General features: G+C 31.6%; 1 protein-coding gene across 1 annotated transcript; it reads left to right on the forward strand.

Moving 5' to 3' along the window:
- Positions 1-9,086: 9,086 nt before the first annotated feature.
- On the forward strand, positions 9,087-11,094 carry LOC146923799 (protein neprosin-like). The gene is made up of 7 exons (XM_085710904.1): positions 9,087-9,250; positions 9,355-9,441; positions 9,531-9,722; positions 9,852-10,022; positions 10,116-10,169; positions 10,366-10,512; positions 10,676-11,094. Exons 1-7 carry the CDS (start codon positions 9,104-9,106, stop codon positions 11,042-11,044), a joined length of 1,167 nt encoding a protein of 388 aa, XP_085567030.1. The 5' UTR covers positions 9,087-9,103; the 3' UTR covers positions 11,045-11,094.
- The last annotated feature ends 2,910 nt before the right edge of the window (positions 11,095-14,004 follow it).

Consider the following 14,004-nt stretch of genomic DNA (forward strand, 5'->3'; position numbering starts at 1 on the left):
TAGGTTATTTGGGTTCGGTATAATTAAAAGGCCGGAGCGAGTTCTTTTGTTTGTTGTCATTCATACTTTCAGTCATATAAAAGACTTTAAGCAATTAAAAAATACACTTTTAATAAGCCAAAAGCAGAGTCATACGAGGGAACATTGTATTGAGTGATTTACAAAGGGAGAGTTTCATGTTCAGGTGATTAAATGGAAGAGAAGAAGCGTTTTAAATTACATAAGAAAGTCACAAGTCGCCAAATAACAATGTTAGATTGAGGGGTTCCAAAGGTGATTTATCCAACAGATAAGGGAGGTTTGTGATCAGTAGAAAAATAGAGGGGATTTTGGTTACATTTACACATACCTTAGGGGAGGTCAGCGTAATTTTCCAAAGTCTATACATGGACTACTACACCCATTCTCAACAACCATCAAGGGGACCGAAGATGAATTTTCTTTGAGCTATCATTGCTTCCACAAGCAAGCCTCCAGCCTCAGCAGCTTGCCTTAGAATGTGACAATGCTAAAAACAAAAAGATTAGTTCCACCGAAGGATTATATTAAAATTTCATAATAACATCAACAAATAGACATTTAAAATAAGGTCAATGATTATTGTAAAAAAAAAATAAGGTTTATGATAACGGGAACTTCTGACGACTCTTTTTCTGGAGATACTTGACATCGTAAAAATGACCTCTAATCATCATTTTTTTAACTCATGTTGAATGCTATGCCACTTTATTCTAATGGCAAAGGAAGGTCTACAAGACAAGAAAATAAAATATAAATATCATATCCCCTTTCATAAATCAATGCAGCCATTTTATTAGATTGAAGAATTGACAAAATGAAAGGATAGTTTACATGTAGTGAAGAAGGAATAAATTATTTGAAAACACAAACATGATTTAGTGAAGGTGTTGGCTTCCATTAAAATCAGTGCATTAGTAAATTGAGGTTTTCAGAGCACAGATGTATTGGGTATAATGTGTTAGGTATAGCTGGAATGGCGACTTTATTAGGGAGACATTTAGAGAGTGAGAGATGATAAGCTGAGTAAAGGAAGATTATTGAGGATCATCCTGAGTTTTGGCAGAGCAGTTTATTTATTGAAAAAGAACCAAGTCTCTCGAATATCTGGGTGCAATGGAGATTTTTAATCAATAAAAACAAATTTCTTCAATATTCTGAATATGTGAATTAACTTTAAATTCTGAATATGTATCTAGAAAATTTGAATAAACTTTAAATCCAAGGGGGTTCTTCATTAATCATAATGACTTAGGGAAGGGGACGGGGAGGGGATTACAAATAGAAATAACTGAACATTATAAAGACATTCAATTGAGTTTTTAAACAGTCTCCCTAAACATGAAAAAAATAAAAATAGAGACCGATAAGAGTTCACAAAGATAGACATACATTGGCAGCCTCAGCTACAATATCAGGAAGCTCCATTGCAGTCACATCATTCAAAGCAGGAAGTGAGTTTGCAACGAGAACAACCTGCATGACACATTCATTGTTATTATGACTGTAAAGCAGCCAAAGAAGCCGCAAATATCAATGGTAGAAATTGGTGCAGAGGAGAATTAGAGAAAGACAGGCTTTCTGATTGCAGGTATTTGTAACCTGACCATGCAAGCTTAACAAGCTAACACAGTGGTAACTGTATATTTCAATCTAAGAGGAGCGAGCCAGCACATTCCACAACCATCCTTACAATTTTGGGTCTGCCAACAAGGGAAACACTTCCAAAGTTGGTACTAGACGGAGAACACCAACATTTAGAGCACTCGCATCAGATTGCCGAGCACTTCCTTTTGACAGTGACATCAAAAACCCCAAGTCCAGTAGTACCAGCAACAGGAGTCATCGACACAGGTGCAGTAGTTTCTGTTCCTTTTTGTAAAAACATTTCCATCCACGAAATCTGCATTGGAACCTCCCAATCACATCAAATTTCTAACAGATTGAGCCACTTCTGAATTTATGGAGATAAAAAACAATGCATATAACTATATGGCACATCAGAGTTATAAACATTTAAAAGAATTTACAAGAAATGATATAATTAATCTATCAAGAATTCAGACAAATAGCTTTATCAGCTCATTTGTTACATAACTGTACTTCTTGTCAAGTACAATGTAAGTTTAACAATAGCTCGCTCTTCTATGAATTCTAATTAATTGGTTTTTTTGTCCAAACGAAAAGGTGCACTTTTGCTAACTTAGACCTTCATATTTATTATACTCTAAATAAACTCATAGCTAAAATTTGCCTTTAAAATTGTTTCCTGTAACTCTAGAATTTTCCATAAACTAAACCATGACACAAGAACGATTGAATTCTCTAATGATAAATTAGTAATGAGATGGGATAACAAATGGGGAAACATTCTTACTTGAGGTTCAATTGCTAGTCTTTAAGGTTTTCTTCTCCTTTCTTTCTCCTTCAAGTCTCCCTCTAAGTTTCATTCAAAATTTTCTTGTTACTGATCGTGGAATGGGTGAAGGAATAATGGAGAGTTGTTATAAATAATAATCCCTCTATTGACTCCTTCTCCAAAAAGTGGAGCTAGAATGTCAACTAGGAATGGAAGTTGCAATTTACTTCCAAATACAGGCACTACTTATTCTGAACTGAAGAACGTGTCCCCTTTTTATTTTATTTTACTAACATGTAATTACTTATTATTATATAGTAAATGGATAATGACAATGCAAAATGGAAATCAGTCATATGCATGTACATCAAGAACGGGTACGTGGTGCAACAAGTAAATATCTCTTCCTAAATAATAATAGGCATCATAGTCATTGTCAGGGTCGTTCCTATGAAATAGGAGGTTCAGTTCTATTTTTAAAATAGGTTCCAGTAAAATCAAAACGCGCAATTCAGAATCAGAAGAACTTTTAAACACGAAACAAAACGAAATAAAATTAAGTGAAAGAGAGGTGAAATTTACCTAACGGTGTCGTTTGGAATGTCACTCCTACGTGTAGGAAAGGGGAAAACGAATAGTTTATGCGAAAGAGAAATAGTTGTTGTGATTCTTTCAATAGGGGTAGGTATTATAATTTTTTTTGAAGCCCATAGTTTTTAGAGGCTCGGTTCGGTAGCGCTTCTTGCACTCCCCAAAGTCCGGCCCTGGTCATTGCATTAAAAATCTATAACAGAACTGATACATATATATTCTCTTGGTTACCTCCTAGTTGTCATCCTCTCCTTGTCTAATAAAATTAATTATCTTAACCATACCATTTATTGCTCACACTTTTTTATAAAGAAAATTATTATTTTTTCGAAGGAGAAAGAAAATTATTATTCCTATCTGTTTCCAAAATGAATTAAAATAAAATGGGGACTCCGTTAAATTACTTGTAGTTTTAACTTGATTGAATATAAAAAAAAAAAAAATATAAAGATATGCTATCACTTAAATACTCATAGACATAAATTATCTTATGTCAAATTAAGATATGTTACTTTAGCATAAAGGTAAGATAAAATAAAATAAAATAAGACATCAACTAAATAATTAGGAACGAGGATTCAACTATATAATAAAATAAAAATTCGAAAATATTTTTTATTAAGAGAAAAATAATATCATCATTCAATAAATTATACTGATAAATTTTTTTTACGTCAAATTATGATAAAATACTTTAGCATAAAAATAAAATAAAATATTGGGATCTTACAGGGTAACCCAATCTATTAGTTAATGAAAATTGCTCTTCTCCTATTAAAAAACACTCAAATCTCAATTGAACGAAGGAAAATACCTATGTGTGACTTAAGTGACGCTCGGTACTTACAGCGTGAGTTAACTCACGTAGGTTGTAAATCCAACGTGCCTTAACTCATGATGCGTGACTTTCAGCGTGAGTTAACTCACGCTGGTTGTAAACTCAGTGTGACTTAACTCACGTTGCGTGTTGTTATAGAACAGCAACTCAGTAACACAACCATTCACTTTCTAAACATTCCAAAACTTCATCAAGTGCGATTTTAAACCCTTCAAGTGTGATTTTCGTCATTCTTGTGTCATTCAAAGTCAATTTCTCCAATAAAATCAAGTAAGCATTTGCATTGCCTTTTTTGGTTTAAATTTTGGTGTTTTTGAAGAATTTTTCATTTTTAGGTTTTTAGAAATTTGGTTTACATGTTAGTTTTTTTTATGAATTAAGTTATAAATTGTTGTTTATAAGTTGATTAGAGTAGGTTTGATTGAAATGTGGTTGGTTAGAGTTAGGAATTGTTAGTAATTGGGTTGAACTCTAGATGTTTGATAAAATGTCTCAATGAAAATTTGTTTGTTTTTCGCATTGTTAATATTGAAATAACACTGTCGAAATTTAACAGTTGTTGTTGAATAGTTAGAAATGACACAATGTCCCTTTGAAAAAATTCAATGATTTTTCGTTTATTGAAATGTTGTGTAGATATGTCTCAGAGGCCTGATTGAATTAGGTTATTAGAGAGGGAGACTGCTACCAGTTGTGCACGGGCTGATGTGTTTTCAAATCCTCTCGTTGCCGGCATTATGGAGGGCATCCGGTCGAAGTATAGCATGCTGCAGGAGGAGTCGGTTCCGCAGAGGATGACTAGGAGCCATAGTGCATAGGAGGCGTAGGGTCTTGTTCTACCGTTTTTAGGACATTAGTATGTTTGTACGTAGTTATTTTTATGACATTATGGCAGATTTTAATGTATTATATTTACACGACCATCAGTGCACATTTTGATGACATTTTAATTAGTTTATCAGTTTAATTTTGCTTTATTTTTGGTTTTATTATGCAGTATGTTAATTATGAATGAATGAATGAATGAATATATGTATGATTGAATGAATGAATGGATGAAAATGAAAGAATGGACGTATAGAAGTATGAATGAATGACAAAAATTAGGGGAAAAAACCAGAACAACTGTTCTGGTACTAGACACAAGCTCCACGTGACTTAACTCACGCTGAATTATAACATACGTGAGTTAACTCACGTTGACTTGTAATAAGCGTGAGTTAACTCACGCTGGATGCAACATGACTTAAGTCACGTTGTGTTTAACACATGCGTGGCTTAAGTCACGCCGGATTTATTTTTGTCAGTTTGTATAAGAGTGAAGAAATTTTGATGGGAGAAGAGCAATTTTGTTAGTAAATTGGGCTTGATCCTCGCCCAATCTAGAATAACGACCTTAATAGTTTCGGAAAATTACACTAATCTCTCCTAAGGTTTCTTTGAATGATAGACATCTCCTCTAATTTTTGAATAGACACTAATCTCCCTTAAAGTATTTTGAAATAGATAAACACATGCATTTGGAACTTAATAACACCGTTTATCTATACCTATTAATAAAGGCAATACATTGATTTGGTGTAGCCTATTTTTCTACCTACTTTACCCTTCAAGTTAAGAAACAACAATTGCAAATAAAATTTGAAAAGTGAGAATTGGGTGGTTTATTTATTTAAAACGGTAAGTTATAAAAAGAATGAGATGGTTAGACAGCATTCACGACATCACAGAGAATAAGACAATAACTGATTCATGGTAGTTTCATTATCCACAAACTTGCTTTCATACAATAGACATCACTCATAATCATTATTTCTACAATTTCTCAAGGATATCTACTTTCTTGCATAGACTTAACGTTTGGCATTTACATCCCCTTGGTTATCTTCTTATAATTTGTTTTTGGTGAACCCTTCTGCTTATAATTTCTACAATTGATTATTGATTACTATTTTGCAGTTCCAATTCATAGACACACCAGTGTATCCAAATGTGAAAGCACAAGGGCTCAAAAGTGAAAAGGCTTGCTTAAAAAGAATGGTGGGGATCAATGTGAGTAGATATAAAAAATCAAAATCTTTTTCATTATATTGATGAAACCATGAGTAATTGCATGAGTAACATCTAAATCTAAGAGATAAAAGGGTTCTTCAATCAAGTTTAAATCATATGAACAAATGATGATCGCTTCACAACATTTATCGACTGCAAATTGGTAATTTTATTTATCAAATTGTCAATTTTTTTAAATGATTTTCATTTCTTAGTTTTTTTCTTCTACATGATAGTTATAACCACCCCCTCACTGTAGGGCCTAACTTCGTTTTCATTAACAAAAATTATTACAAATTATATAGGAGTATAATTTATAATTTACACTAATTGAACCCACACATCTTTTAACTTCAACTTACATTATTTCTACTTTCAAAATGGAATGCTTATCCTTCATAACTGGAAAAAATGGTTACCCTTCATACTCGCTCACTCGATTCATAAAACTATAATATGCAGAAATAGAGAATAACGATGGAGCATGGCAACAACCTTAATATGTAAAAAATGAGATTAGTATATGTGGTACATGAGGCAGGGCTGCGATAGCTGCACAGATTCGGTGTTGGAATGTTGGGTTTTCACCTTCAAGATAGGGAGATGAGAAAAAGGGGAAAGGTAGTGGTGTCCTTTGCCACCTTTGAAAAGAAGCGGTGTGGTGCATTGGCCACGGAGAAGTCATTGTGAGCACAACGAGTTATCACATAGGTGACGGTGCCACCATGACGACGGTAGGGATTTCTTCAATTTTTTTCCTTTCTTCTATTATTCTTATTCACTTTTTTATATGCTCATTTATCCCGTTATTTGTTGATTTTTGTTACAGCCTGTTATTCTTCATCAAAAAGAAATCCTCTCATACCAATTTTGTTTCTCACTTATTTCTTTTAGATAGTTGGAAATTTTAAGAGCATGTGAAAATAATAGGAAAAAAGACCGGCCTATAAGTGATGAGATGAAGATGTGAACGATCAAGTATTATAACACAATTTGGTACGGTGCCAAAAGTATGATTAACATTACTACAACATAGTGAAAGTGTTATTTATCCAAATATGGGTTTTTCTTTGATTTTTTTTTTTTGACGAGCACAATTATTTTTAATGTTGATTGATCATAACTCGGTAGTGTATTTGTATGGAAAGTGGACATATATCATCTTACCTTCTTTATCAAGATCAATTTTTTTATATCAAGTACATGTATGATCTTTTTATTAATCTATAACTATTAATAAAGTGGGCATAATTTTTTCTTTCCATTTTCCTTTTCAAAATTATTAAATGATGTCCATTTCTTCTTACTCTAAATTGGACAATCGACTATTTGTACGGATTGTGAAATCATTGGTGAATGTTATATATTTAATCTATTTTACAATTTTAAATTTGAATGTCCAACTTAAGTTTCAGTTATGGATTGTGGGCTAATACCATCAGGGCAGTGAGACACAATAACTAAAGTACTTCTCTGTTAAGTTTCCTTTCAAACTTTCAGATCATACAAAGAAAACTCTGTATATGTATGAGTATGAACATCGATGGTGGAGAACATTCTTCAATGGTACTTTTTTTTGTGTGCTTCTCTTTCCAATGTAAGTAGTGATTTATTAACTGTATCATTTAATGATTCGTTTGTCATATCCATTATGATATTCACAACAATAGTCACTAATTTCAAATTAACAAATTACTCCCTGAATGAACCTAAAAAGTGAAAAGTTTCTTACATTTGAGACAGGAGGGAGTATTGGCTAACTTTTTTTTAAGGGTGTTATTGGCTAACCTTATTCACTAAAATTATATTTATATCTCTCTATCAATACGTTAGCGCATTAGAAAAAGCAGACAGACGGGCACGGGAGTGCCCGTCTGGACGCTAGTAAAAATAAAAACACTTTTTTGTATTGATGAAAACTATTTTCCTCCACTGAACCACCGAATGTTTCAGCCATTGTTGGAATCTTTTCACATCTTTATCATTTATTTTTGTTTTCTTTTATTTCATACTCTACTAACATAGTTGCGACTTGAGACTATTTTTCTTTGAAGAATATCCCCAAAAAAAAAAAAAAAAAAGCAGCACACCTGTGTATTAGTTATTCCGCCGGGACTCATACACAAGCTACGTAATACAAATGAACAATATCCCTTTTATTTGCTCTTCGTAAAAAAAAAAAATCATTTATTTAGTACAATCCTTTTTGTTGAGCAACTCTGATGATGAGCTGTTTGAGAAACTCAATCAATGATAATTTGCTTTGATTATTGTTGCCTACATTCTACAATATTTGTTTGTTAAATTATATGATCCAAAAATTCTCGACAAAGATGTAAGAAAAATAACAACCATATCAAACACATTGGTTGTGCTGTTAATGAAGTTTTAGGTTAGAACGAAAAAGTTGCGAGAAGGAAAGGTTTCGTGTGATGCAGTTGAATGAAAAAAGGAGTGAAGAAACGTTTCTAATATATTTTAACGGCACATTGACAAATATTTGGGCACACTTTCCTCAACAAAAAAAAATATATTTGGGCACACTTACATAAAATGGAAAATTTGAAAATAAAAATAATTAAATCACATCAATCAACTGTACAAAAAAAAAATCGCATCAATCAACATTATTTAGTTTTATTCTCATTTAATTTTTGCATTTAATGTGAGTGTGTTTAAATATTTATCATTTGTGGTTGTGTCTATAGAAGAGTTTATCATAAAATAGAGGAGGGTGAGTTACATATAGACAAAGTTTTGGGGAGGTTAGTGTATTTTTCCCTAATAATTTTACAAAAGTTTGGTGCCAATATCGCTAATATTTCTCTTGAATAATTTGTATCTAGTCTAGTCCAGTATACAATGGTAAATGATTGTACTGTTGATGTGTTAGCAGAGACATTCCTTGAATGAAAGGATTAATTATTATCAAGATAATCAGAAGAGGAAAAGTTGGTCAAAAGATGAGATTACTTTACATTTATGAACTTGCATTTCACTAAAATTCAAAGTCAATGTCATTATAATTATTTTTCTTAAATCATTAGTATCTAGCATAGAGAGATAGTAAATGAGTAAACATCAAACGATCGAAAATAGGAATTCAAAATATGAAAGTACTTTGCATTCATGAACTTATGCCTTTTACCAAAATTCAGTACCATCAAGAATATTATAAAAAGCAAGAATACGAAACTATGATCTACCATTAATTCACTTTATTTTACAAGATAATAAAAAAAAAAATGATCAATATACTATTTTTTTTCATGTGTTTGGTGGCTAGCATTTCTAGTCATCGAATTGATAGTATGCAAAGCAAGGTGAAAGAGGATCTAAACCTAGAGAAAGAGCTAAAACTTATTAATAAGACTCCTGTCAAGAGTATTCATGTATTTCATACTCTTCTTATATGTCACAATATTATTCTTTTGTTGAACTTGATCTTAGTACATGGCTTAATAAATTTTCTTTTGTTTAATTATGGTTTCTATAGACAAAATATGGATACATTCTTGATTGCATTGATATTGATAAGCAACCAGCCTTTGACCATCCTTTACTTATGAATCATAAGTTGCAGGTATGCGTCCAATTAAATTTAACGACAAAAATATGAATACATTTTAGTTTAAATGGTATGTTTATTTATTTTTGTTTTCATAACTATAGAGAAAACCCAGCTTTCTAAATAGAATCAAAACAACTAGTACGAAGAATTCATCAAATAAGGCTATATTTGGGCTTGAGAATGACCAATGTCCCACTGGAACTGTTCCTATTAGGAGGACAATGAAAGATGACCTCATCCGAGGCAAATCATTTTTTAACGAAGTTATGTTTGGAAACAATCCTGGTAACCATGTATGTTTTTATTTTTCCTTCAAAAAAAAAAAATGTATGTTTTTATTTGTACCTATCAATTTAAATACTACTGGTAAGTTTATAAATATTTCAACTATACAATCTTAATATGAATATATGTATTTATAGGTTGCAAAAGTAACACTTGCAACAAATCCTGATGATGGTTCTTATTATGGAGTTGGTGGAACAAGTAGTGTTTATAATTTTAAAGTTGAGAAGTATCAATCAAGTGCAGCTATGATGTGGGTTCAAAATGGACCTACAAATAGCACAGATTTAATTGGTATTGGATGGCATGTGAGTTTTATATTGTTGATTTATATTAAAAAAAACGTTATCATAAAATATAGTTTTCAACCAAAATTATTTATGTATGATTTGTCAATATAGGTGGCTCCAAAACTATACAACGATGATGGAACTCATTTGTATGCAGTATGGTCGGTAAGAATTGTTGTTACCCTTTTATTTCTTCTCACAATTTTGAGTTTATAAATTTATACACATACATTTTTTTTAGTATACTTTACGGCCAATGAGAATATTTTCATGCTTTCTTTCAATGTTTATTTACATTTAAGGTTAATACTAAATTTTTTTTTCTTTCTTGAATCTATAATGTGATGTTGAAAATTGACAGTCAGGTGATTTGAAGAAGACTGGATGCTACAATTTACAATGTCCAGGTTTTGTTCAAACTAGCAAAAATAATTACCTTGGTGGAAGATTTGACAGAACCTCTATCGTTGGTGGAGAAATGATTGAAATCATATTGTCTATTACCCAGGTCATTTCTATAAAATGTTATACAATAATTTAAAATATTAAACTTTTATTGATTTTTTTGCAACCAAAATTTTCAAGCAAGTATAAAGAGTAATTTCACATGTAATTTGGCAAAAAAAATTATATATGATATACTCACCAATATAATTTGTTGATGTATTCAGGATCCTAAAACAAAAAATTGGTGGCTTACTAATGAAAATGAGAGTATAGGTTATTTTCCGGCATCTTTATTCGCCAACTTGACCTCTGCTAATCAAGTAGGGTGGGGTGGTAGAACAACTACTACGGGTGCTCTTAGTCCACCAATGGGTTCTGGTTTTTTTCCCAATAAAGTATTTGATCATGCCGGTTTTTTTATACATGTTACATATCAAAATGGGTCCAGAAAAGACTATGGACCTAGCCCTTATTTAACGAATAATTACTCTGACAAGCCTAAGTGCTATTCTGCCGAATACTATGGAGATTTCAGAGGGGAGGTTGGATTTTCTCTCCAAGTTGGAGGACCTGGTGGTAGTTGTGGAAATTAATTCATGTTGTTACAAACTTCAGCTGAAATTTAGAAATAAATAAAATTATATTTGCACCATTAATGGTAGAACAATTTCTTTAATAATATGCTATATTTGCATCAATGGTCCTAAAAAAATAAGCATTTTGAAAGCTATTTATAGTCTTGTTTATGAAATATGGACCAATCTAAACACTGTCTCCATTATTCAGTTTAGTTGCTATATAATTGCATGGTCTCATTACATATTTGAAGTTTGCTTTTTTGACATCCAGTGTTTCCTAGAAATACATGGAAATGAACAAAAACTCAACAGTAGTTAACTACTGCCGGTTTTCTAGTTATAAGTCAGCGGGAGTTAACTACCGTTGAAGTGTTTTTGGTCATTTTCATGTGCTTATAGGAAAAAATGAATGTCAAAAAAATAATTCTCGACATATTTAGCATGTGTATTGTAATTGCAAGGAGTAGGCCCACAACCCTACAAAAACTAAAAATACCTTAATGACATCGAGCCAAACTCGATCCTTGATTGATGTACTAGCGAGAAACATGGCCAACCCTGCTAGGGGTGTTCTTTTACTACTTCTTCAATATCTGTAAAAAGAAAGGGTTGATTAACCCTTGAATATCAAATATGTTAAGTTATGCATGAGAGAAAATGATATTTTAGACTATGGTAAAACAATCAACGGAGTAATGTAATATGAACCATCTCAAAAGCACTAAAAACAACATAAGGAACTTAAAGAAAATAAGCTGAAAACAACTTATGTACATGTCATAAAGTGTTTTCAAAAGTTCTCCCAATCAGTCTCAGAGTGTTTATGCTAGTTGACAAGCTCAAATAACTCAATCCAGACAAACCTAGTTTATACATGATACCATATAATATAAGCACTTAATTAAGTTGTTTATCCAAATAAAGCTTTAGTAAAGTACTTTTAGTAACAACTAAAATGGAATCTTTGACCCCACGGTAAACAGACCTCTCTCTCTCTCTCTCTCTCTCTCTCTCTCTCTCTCTCTCTCTCTCTCTCTCTCTCTCTCTCTCTCTCTCTCTCTCTCTCTCTCTCTCTCTCTCTCTCTCTCTCTCTCTCTCTCTCTTCTCTCTCTCTCTCTCTCTCTCTCTCTCTCTCTCTCTCTCTCTCTCTCTCTCTCTCTCTCTCTCTCTCCAAACATATATATATTGAGGAAAAATCATTTACCAGAAAAGTATAATAAAAAACAGCAATTTCATGGGATCTAAACAATCCATCAAATCTTCAACAACACACAAAGTAGAATGTCTTTTCATTGCAACTAATCAACAAAAATACATGAACAATCATGAAATTCAAAACCAGTGAAATCACAAAATAATAAAAAAAAAACGTGAAATGTGGTGAAAATGAAGAATATGCACCTTATGCGTAACCAAATTAGGAGATTTTGAGCAAGGTTTAGCCTAAGTGAGATGGAATTGAATCATATTCTTCACAATCATTTAGTTTTTAGCATTTATTTCACAAATTCCTAAAATAAACATTTATTTGACAATATGAAGGATCAAATTGATAGATAAGATAAATAATTCATGGATCGATTTGATAGTGAGTGATATGATTCAGGGACCAACTTGATTTTTAATGAATAATTCATGGATCGATTTGACAATGTAATAATTTGTATTGACTTTCATTTAAAAAAAGTCAAAAAAATAAAAATTCGATCAAATTCGTCCATGTACACCTGAAAGCTGACTTAGAACTCCACATCAGCACTATTAACGGCGAGACTTGATGGAGGGACTAAATTGATTGATATTAATAAAATTCAAGGACGTCTTAGCTATTTCAAAAAAATTGAGAGATTAAATTGATCGATGCATGCAAATTTAAGGACCAAATGCCTATCCACTCGAACAAAAATTGAGACCCCACAACAGATAAAATAATGTTCAATGAGTAGACTATTTTTTTTATTGATTGGGTCATTTTTTATGGGTTTGTGGACATGTGAAAATAAACCCATCAAACCCGAACCAACACTCTATCCAAACCCCCACATACAAATTTCAATCTCACATATAACCAAAACATTACATAATACTTAATTAAATAAGGTTTTAGTCTTTAAAGCACGCTTAAACATAAACTATTGTTAAAAAATTATACAATGTATGAGAATTTATTAATATTATTAACAAAAATTAATCAATCAAGGTTGATGGTTACAAATTAGGAGATGGAATACGAGTATTCAATTTTTTTTTCTTCTGAAAAGTATGTTCTGAACCAATCTTGCAATAGAGTTAAATAGGTTTAAATTGCCTATATGCAAATCTCACTTTTAATTGGGTTTGTGTGAAGTTAAATATGCATATACATCAATTTTGTTAATTTCAACTCAGAAAGTCATGTCAATTCTCATATATGGTAATTTTTTAAGGGAAATAATATCATCGCGAAGCCATCACGAAGGATATAGTAACTAAGCACCAGTATCGGCATGTTTTCCACTAAATCTGGGATTAATGTCAAAGAAACTGTTTTTCCATTTAATCCAACACATGGACTTCGAGAGAATTCGCTATATATCATTCGGGCTTAAATATGGTATTGGTCCCTGCAAAATAGGTCAGTTTTGGTTTTAGTCCCTGCAAATTTTTTTTATAGTTTTTGGTCCCTGCAAAAATAGGTCAATTTTGGTTTTAGTCCCTGCAAATTTTTTTTATAGTTTTTGATCCCTGCAAAAATAGGTCAGTTTTGGTTTTAGTCCCTGCAAATTTTTTTTTTATAGTTTTTGGTCCCTGCAAAAATTCTGGAAAAATGAAAAATTAATAAAAAAACTAAAAAAATTTTAAAAAATTCTGGAAAAATGAAAAATTAATAAAAAAATTGAAAAAAATATTAAAAAATTCTGGAAAATTGAAAAATTAATAAAAATATTAAAAAATTCTGGAAAAATGAAAAATTAATAAAAAAATTGAAAAAAATA

The sequence above is a fragment of the Medicago sativa genome, chromosome 5, assembly GCF_051527215.1.
Source record: "Medicago sativa cultivar Bolivia chromosome 5, Bolivia_mono, whole genome shotgun sequence".
NCBI lineage: Eukaryota > Viridiplantae > Streptophyta > Magnoliopsida > Fabales > Fabaceae > Medicago > Medicago sativa.